The sequence below is a fragment of the Panicum hallii genome, chromosome 4 (genome assembly GCF_002211085.1).
Source record: "Panicum hallii strain FIL2 chromosome 4, PHallii_v3.1, whole genome shotgun sequence".
Lineage (NCBI taxonomy): Eukaryota > Viridiplantae > Streptophyta > Magnoliopsida > Poales > Poaceae > Panicum > Panicum hallii.
Genome location: NC_038045.1, coordinates 25089490 through 25097684, shown reverse-complemented (window position 1 = coordinate 25097684; position 8195 = coordinate 25089490). Strand labels below are relative to the sequence as shown.

The following is an 8195-nucleotide window of genomic DNA, read 5'->3' as shown; positions in this document are numbered from 1 at the left end:
CACTTATAATGATTTCTGGAATACTAAACAATGAAACAAATTCAACTACAAATTTTAGATCTTATCGGCCCTACAACTTTGATATAAAGTTTATCCTCATCTGGGATCACAGAAAAAGTTATAAATTTATTTATCCGTAACTATTTGTAGGGACGTGCCATATCATCTTCCGGAACTATAATTTATAGGCAAGTCACATCATCAGCATTCATCCTTAAAAATTATTTTCAGAAACAGGTGATACCTTCCTAAAACTTATCCCCATGTACATGGGCTGTTCAACTCATGGTCCGCTTTGGGAAATGCTTATTTCTAGAATCGGGTGATTTATTACCTTCTGCCATTGGAAATCAGGACTATTTTATGGAGGAGTTTACTCTACGGTCCACCCCTGCATTCTAGGTACAAATAGGAAGCTATAGAACCCCATGGCTTTTTCAAAATCAGGGAAATTTTTTGTCCACCCTAAAATAAAAGGGAGGCGAAGCTAAAAACCGTTTTTGCAGAAGTGGTGATCGGCAGAGCGATTAAAAACTCAAGGCTAGTCAAGAATCGGTGACAAATGGACCAGACACTAAGAAAGAATCATCTTCCAAGGGACCTATGACTAAGTGTTTGATAACTAGATTATAATCGGGTGTATTACTTATATGACTTATGTGCCTTGTCATCAAAGCAAGCAACCACCAAAACAATTTAAGACATATGATCTTCTGGTTGTAGAATACTTTTACAAATAAGTTGAATGCGTAGCAGCGCCATTTGCCATATATCATGATTATTAAATAAGGTCCAACCAGGATTAGTACCTACTGAGTACATGCTTGCCCAAAACAAAAATACACAAGAGCGACTGTGGTAGGACCCATAACCTTTAGTTAAGATTTGAAAGCTCCAATTTTGGATAGGCCTCCACTTTCAGCCACTGCTTCAAGGCCCGGTTTCTTGCTTGTTCATCCTAAGTCCTAACGGACGAATGGCGTGGGTGGATCTAGGATGGTCTCTCTCTCTAAATGAAGCACCTCTCTAGAGTCACTAATGGCATCTCAATTTTCCCTTTAGCCGTATTGAACCTTTAAAACATTTCGAAGCCGAGTAGAGAAAAATAAAGTTAAGTTTGAAACTCTTGGAGATTCTTGAGATGAATTTCTTGAATTGAGCTCTTACAGTGACTCGAACATTTCCCCATATCCAAGTAGATTTTTTTTCTTGCCATCGTTCCTGAACTGGTTGGGAGCGAATTAGAGTCCACCCCAAAATCACCCCTTATGCGAATTTTTTGATGCATATGGATGGCAGTAGATACGAGTATCTTTCTATGCGGATCTGTAATGCTGTCTTTTTCCCCCTCGGCTTATATTTATTGCTATCCCTTTTATTCTATCTGATATCAATTGCTACCCTTTGTTGCGTCACATTTCTTTATTCGCTATTCTTTATCGCACTGGCCGTTCCCCGTCAGAGCCGGTGAGATGCATCTCTTAAAATACGGAGCGGCGTGTCGCAGCGCCGTGCGGACTCGTTCCAACGATGCAAGAAAGAGATTGATCAAAAGCAATGATAAAGCAGGGGAAGGAAGCAACTACGAAAGCAGGGCAGCCGCCGGGAATCCGCCAGCCTAGCAGCTGCCGCGTCGCCCGGTATCGGCCGCTGCACAGGCCGCCATCAGACGACCACGCCTCACTCTCCACTGGAGCAAGTCTGCCACCCAGCCCCCTCCACCTCGCCTAGCCTCGCCTCCTCTCTGGTCAGAGGCACCCAGCCCATAGCCTAGATACCGGGGCGGCACACGCAAGAGCCAAGAGGCCTGGCCAAGTAGCCTGACCGCTTCTTGCTGCCTCCTGTGCTCCGTTTCCTTTTCTGCTCCCGGGCTCCCTCTTCTCGAGTTCTCGCAGGCCTCTCTTTCTCTTGGGTTGGGTCCAACAAGTGGAGAAAGGGGCAGGATGAAGTCCGGAGAGCGGCCGAAGCTGGTGCGGGGCCTCCGGCAGGAGTCACGGCGGTTCCGGCTGCTGGTCATCGTCGTCGGCTTCTTCCTCGTCTCCCTCACCTTCGTCGTCATCTCCAAGCCCGACGCCATCCTCTTCAGCCGTAAGTACAGGATTCAGAGACGCAGAATTCAGCTCGCCTCCCTGTCGAGCGCGACCGGCCACCTTCGATTTCGTTAGCTAACCGAACGCCGGCGGTCCTGTTGGCTTCTCTTGCGCAGTGAACGGCAAGCTGCCGGTGGAGCAGGCGCCGACGTCCATCCTTATCAAGCAGAAGGTCAACTCGCCGCCCGCCACCTCCCGGAAGACCTCCACCGACGCTCTCCGTGAGCCCTCCCCGCTTTTCGATCCGCTGTCGAATTCTCGGCACCCGGAAGCTTCTTGAAAATTACTGAACTTAGGGGTGTGTGTTTCTTTCTTTCAGCAGGTGGAGATCCTAGAGTGGTCGACGACGAAGCCGATGTGAGACCAAAAGGTGATTTCCTTGTTATTTAATTTCTTGGTTAATTTCTGCCTGAAAGGTGTTCGTTCTTGCTCAATTTTTCCATTTCATCTTATCCTCTTGGTCGATTGACGTGTCGTACGGCTGCTGCTTTCAATCCTCCGGCTGCAGGTACCAAAGGCGAGGAGGAGGAGAGCCGGGTGCTGAGCGAGCCCGACCCGACCAGCGGGATGACGGAGCTGACCCCCAACAAGGACGGGGGCGGCCGTAAATCCGACGAGGAGACGTTAGGTGAGGCGTCGCAGTTGAGCGGCACATCATTCCCTTGTCCGGACACCCGGAATTCGCAACCGATTCGATTCCTCCTGTTTCGTTTCGTTATAGTCGGGGGTGTTCGCAGTTGCAGAGCCATGATTTGACACTCGGAGGAGCTGAGACGGGGTAATTGGGCTTTGTTCTTGTTCGGATCTCTCATTCAATTTTGCGCTGGATTGTTCACGTCCAGGCGGCGAGGGGAAAGGGAAGGAGGGCGAGGAGCGTGGGCACGCGGCGGAGAAGCACAAAGTCACGCTTCCAACCGTTTCCAATTACACCATTCATGACACCGAGGACACCGAAAATGGCAAGCAAGACGACGGTGCGTACCCCCACTCTCTCTTTATTTACGCTTCCCGTGTTGTTCTCCATTGAAGAGCCGGGATCTGGTTCGGTCTGCCGAAACAGAGATAGTAGAGTAATTTCCTTGATCTGAGTTTATTTCATTCATATCTAATTTTGGGGTAGTAACCAGCTGGCCCTGGGCATTGTCTAGCCACAGTAGATACAAAATGACACACCTACCCCTATCTTAAACAAATGCCAGTTCGACTGTTTGTTAAACCTCTTTTGACACCATAAAGTAAAATTAGAGAGTGGAAAGATTACGTATAAAGATATAGAAGTACGCAGTATTTTGAACCGGCGACTCCAAAGAGAAACGTTTTCGTCGACTCCCGTTGTAGGGTGATTCAAGTTGCATGTTGGGCTTCTTCTCTCCTTTTCCTTTTGTTTAATGTTGAAGCTCATATCATTGATGCCTAATTCTCACTAGTTTTAATCAAACCGTCTTTGTCTCCCTTCCCAACCGTCCTGCTGTTTCTGCCTACTATTTCTATTAAACATCGTGTGTTGTTGACGTAGTACCTTCCGCTTTGCAGGTACAGGTCCTGACCTGCAGGGAAGCAAGCCCCTGTGTGATTTCTCAAACTTCAGAGCAAATGTGTGTGAGATGCGTGGTGATGTTAGGGTTCACCCAAACGCTACCTCAATCATGTTCATGGAGCCTGCCGGTTCGCAGAGAGATGAGCTCTGGAAGATCAAGCCATACCCTCGCAAAGGGGACGAGTTCTGCCTCAGCCATATCACCGAGCTGACAGTGAAATCAAGCAAAGTGGCCCCAGAGTGCACCAAGTACCACGATGTGCCTGCTGTGATCTTTTCACTGACAGGATATACAGGAAACCTGTTCCATGATTTCACCGACGTGATGGTCCCCCTTTTCACGACCGCAAGCGAGTTCAATGGTGAAGTTCAGTTCCTCATAACCGACATGGCACTTTGGTGGACAATCAAGTATCACACTGTGCTCCAGAAGCTGTCCAAATACCCACTGATTGATTTCAGCAAGGATGACCAGGTGCATTGCTTCAAGCATGTCATTGTCGGCCTCCATGCTTACATGGAGTTCACAATCGACTCGTCCAAGGCCCCGCACAACTATTCTATGGTCGACTTCAACAGGTTCATGCGCGGAGCTTACTCGCTGGGCAGGGACACCGTTACCGTGCTTGGAGAGTACCCCAAGGTCAAGCCAAGATTGCTCATCATCAAGAGGCACCGTACGAGGATGTTCCTCAACCTCGATGAGATCATCGCGATGGCTAAGGAGATCGGCTTTGAGGTGGTGATCGATGAGGCCAATGTGAGCTCTGATATCTCCAAGTTCGCCAGGCTGGTTAACACGGTCGACGTGATGATGGGAGTCCATGGGGCTGGGCTCACAAACTGTGTGTTCCTGCCACAGAATGCCACGCTGATTCAGATCGTGCCGTGGGGAGGGCTGGAATGGGTATCCCGCACCGATTTCGGCAACCCAGCAGAGCTCATGGGCCTGCACTACAAGCAGTACAGCATCAGCGTGGACGAGAGCAGCCTCACGGAGCAGTACCCACGGGACCATGAGATCTTCAAGAACCCTATTGCATTCCATAAGCACGGGTTCGACTTCATCAGGCAGACTTTCATGGACAAGCAGAACGTGAAGCTGGATTGCAAGAGGTTCAGGCCTATTCTCTTGGAGGCATTGGACAATCTCAACCCCTGAAGATTGTGATCGATTGGTTGTTGGGCATGGTAATAGAGATTCTTGTACACAATCCATTTTTTCTTCACCATTCGTTCCCGTTTAATTAGTAAAAATAATTATTGTTTGTTCTATCCTTACCTGAGAATGTCCCCATTCTGGAAATTGTAGGATAGAGAAGGTGTGTGTACACTGTATAAATTGCTGTAGGTGCAAAGATGGAACGAAATTCATTCAAATCACATATAGCCTCATCGAAAAATAATATAGTATCAGATATTTCTAATCCGATTCTTGCTACTTGCTATAGTGCCATGTGCCACCTATCTTCTATCGTCCTGCAATAATACAGTATTTTGGGGATGGAGTACCGGTTGACTTCAATGTTTGGTTTAGAGATTAACTTAATCGCTGAAGTGGTTACAAAAAGCGATGTGCTGAGGTGTCTCTAGATTCATCTAATTATTGGTCAACTGCCCTGGCTCCCACATGGTCTGCTTGCAACTACACGAGGTCTAGGATAACAATAAGACTATTAGGAAACATGTGATTGTGCTTTAAGCATGTGATGGTACTAGGGACAAGCTAGTTCAACAACCAGAGTTTGACCTTACAGGACTACAGCTGGGCTTGCAAATGGCTAGAAATGAAATTCAGATCGAATACGCATAGAATTGGATCTAGATAACACTTTTTACCATATTTTAACTCGAATATGAGACAAAACAAATAGCACAGATTCGGAGCTTTTCATCCTATTTTAACTTGAATACGAATTAAAAATAGCTTAGATTCAGAATGGTCTGAGAACAACAAAATCACTATACAAATATAAAGAGGATAGCTCATCAATAAATATTTCAACAATTAAATATATAAAAATCAGTAAAAAACTATAAGTAAATACAAAAATATTTACCAAGAAATAAATAATTAAAGTATATAAAAAAGTTTCACCAATAAAATGGATAAACTCAAAGCATTTAAAATTAACATGTTTAGTGATATTAAAATTAACAAAACAAAATCTTTATATATCATTAGTAATATTAAGACTATTATCATTGTCCATTAGTCATAATAACTTTAAATAGTTTCAATCAATATATTATTAGTAATATTAAAATTAGTATCATTGTAATGTAGGGTACATTAAACATTGTCGACTATGAATCTGAAATCGAATAAAGGAAAACAATGAAAAACGGATTGAAACCTCCACCTTAGTACTACATTACAATCTGATATGAATACGAATATCCATGTTTACATTTTAGAGGATATGGATATCAAATAATTAAGATATCTGTATTCACATTTACCCCAACAAATGATGACCTTGTTATGGATACAACATAGCGTGGCATCCAAGACGACGTAGCTAACTCTTACCACATTGAGCCCAGTGTTTTCCCATGGAACATGATGCAGAAAAGGAAATATCAACCATTAATGTCCTCTCTGTATATAACAGGTGATCGCCAACAAAATGAATATCACTTACCATATGTAGTACCCAGCATCATTGCCCCTTTTTGAACCTTAATGCTCAAGTTAGGGCGTCCGGCGCCCAACCAAAAATTGCTCCAACCCAGTGCCGCAGTGGCAAATCTAGAATTTAAAGTTATGGTGGTCCAATGAAGCAATTTTTTAAAATATTTTTTGAATAAGTCAATCTAATCTTATAAAATTATAATTTCTCACTTTTTAGCTTATCAATTCGAGCATCAATTGTTGTACACAAGAAAATAATTAGTACAAGCAAGTCCAAAGGTGCTGCCAACAACAGGAAAATTAGGAGATGAGGGTTGTTGGGCCGAATCTTAGGGTGGGCCGCCGCCCATCCGGCCACCCCCTAGGTTGGCCCCTGCAGCGATGGATGTTGTGGTGGGAGTCTTTACACACAATTTTTTATTGCAATAAGAATGTGATGATGTTTATAGCAGGAGTGATGCTCCATCCCCAAAAATGCATGTTGTGGTGGGAAATTTTTATGTGCATTTTTATTGTGAGAGGCTCATAGGCATATCGTGATGTTGCAGCGTGATATGCATCTAGATTTTTTTGTGATGGAAAATTTTTCATCCTCCTTTTGCGGTGATTGTTTTTCATGTTGCAGTATTTAAATATGTAAGAAATATCAAGAAGAATTGTTGTGTGTGTGAATTTTATGCTACAATTAATTGAATATTGATGTTGTAATAGTTGTTTTAAGATGCTACAATAGCTTGATTTCGGTGCTTATTTTCATCACATTTGATATGTGACATGATTTTGCAACAAATGCTTTAGGATTGTACAAATATTCTAGATGTATCAACAGTTGATTTGCCATATTGCACCTTTTAGTCTAATTGCCTAATTCTATTTGTTTCATTGATACTTTCTAAAATTTTTTAATATGCACTCACATTTGTTGTAGCCGTGGTTTTATAATATTGTGATTATAATTTTTAGTTGTTGTGTTCCAATGGTTAAAAAAGAACAGATGGTCCCTTCAGGTACTTTCCTTTTAAACTTTTGCTGACCGTTTCATTTGACAAAAATAATTATATAGATTTACACATAATTAAAAGGGTGTCATAGTCTTTTCCCTCTATAACTCATCCTTCACCCCAGGTTCTATAAAAAGGACTATTCCTTCGCACCGACCTCATCCTCCTGGTCGATTGTTTCCGGTCAGTTCCGCTTGTTGTCCCCCCACTTGGAGCCTTGGAGGGGATCTTGTTGCCTCCACACTATATCAATCTGTTTAGTTTGGTGCCCATCATTTCCGGCCACCGTCGCCCCCACAAGGAATAAAGGTCTTGCCAACCTGCTCACTCAGCTGTCGCTGCCTCCCTTTCATTCAAGCCCTTGGTGGAGATGAACCTTTAATTTTTTAAATACAAAAATACAGAGTTAGAAAAATAAAATGCCAAAATTGAGGAATTACAAAAATATAGCATAATCATCCGCTAAGCAGATAAAAATCCTATTTTCATCCAATGCGTAGATGAAAATAGGTTTTCGTCTATCCAACGGATGAAAATCTCGCGTTGACTATGTCGGTGTTTTACCGCCAAGCCCACCGTGGGATACCCCGAGGTGGTGAGTTATAGGTAGGATTTCGCCGAGATCAGGAACTCGAAGGTGCAAGGAACATAAAGTTTAGACAGGTTCGGGCCGCCGAGAGCATTTGGAGGGAATCCCTGCCCGCCCTTATATAGTTTGGGGGGATAGGGTTACATGAAAATTCTAGCTAGATATGAGCTTAGGAGTCCTACCCAAATACTTTTCGGGTAGTTTCCTTCTGTTCTGACTAGTTCTACTACGGTACGAGTAGTTACAATTGGTATAGGGTGTGGGCCATGTCCCACCCCTTATCCTAGAATATGTACGCCATGTGCGCAGTCCCGTGGCCCCGGATCTGACAAGCCCCCGAGCT

The 8195-nt window shown here is 43.9% G+C and overlaps 1 protein-coding gene across 2 annotated transcripts; it reads left to right on the top strand.

Annotated features, from left to right (window-relative positions):
- Window positions 1–1724: 1724 nt before the first annotated feature.
- On the top strand, window positions 1725–5056 carry LOC112889372. Of its 2 annotated transcripts, none has more exons than XM_025955962.1 (6): window positions 1725–2088; window positions 2207–2311; window positions 2413–2460; window positions 2599–2718; window positions 2933–3064; window positions 3624–5056. In XM_025955962.1, exons 1-6 carry the CDS (start codon window positions 1944–1946, stop codon window positions 4787–4789), a joined length of 1716 nt encoding a protein of 571 aa, XP_025811747.1. In that variant the 5' UTR covers window positions 1725–1943; the 3' UTR covers window positions 4790–5056. The 2 variants fall into 2 exon arrangements, with proteins under 2 accessions (XP_025811747.1, XP_025811746.1); XM_025955961.1 differs by having other exon boundaries at window positions 1727–2088; window positions 2410–2460.
- Window positions 5057–8195: the final 3139 nt, after the last annotated feature.

Bases quoted from the DNA above. Each gene is read 5' to 3' on its own strand.
- LOC112889372 (XM_025955961.1), top strand. From the start codon at position 1,944: ATGAAGTCCGGAGAGCGGCCGAAGCTGGTGCGGGGCCTCCGGCAGGAG. The intron at 2,089-2,206 runs GTAAGTACAGGA...TCTCTTGCGCAG, and splicing joins CGACGCCATCCTCTTCAGCC to TGAACGGCAAGCTGCCGGTG. The intron at 2,719-2,932 runs GTGAGGCGTCGC...GTTCACGTCCAG, and splicing joins ATCCGACGAGGAGACGTTAG to GCGGCGAGGGGAAAGGGAAG.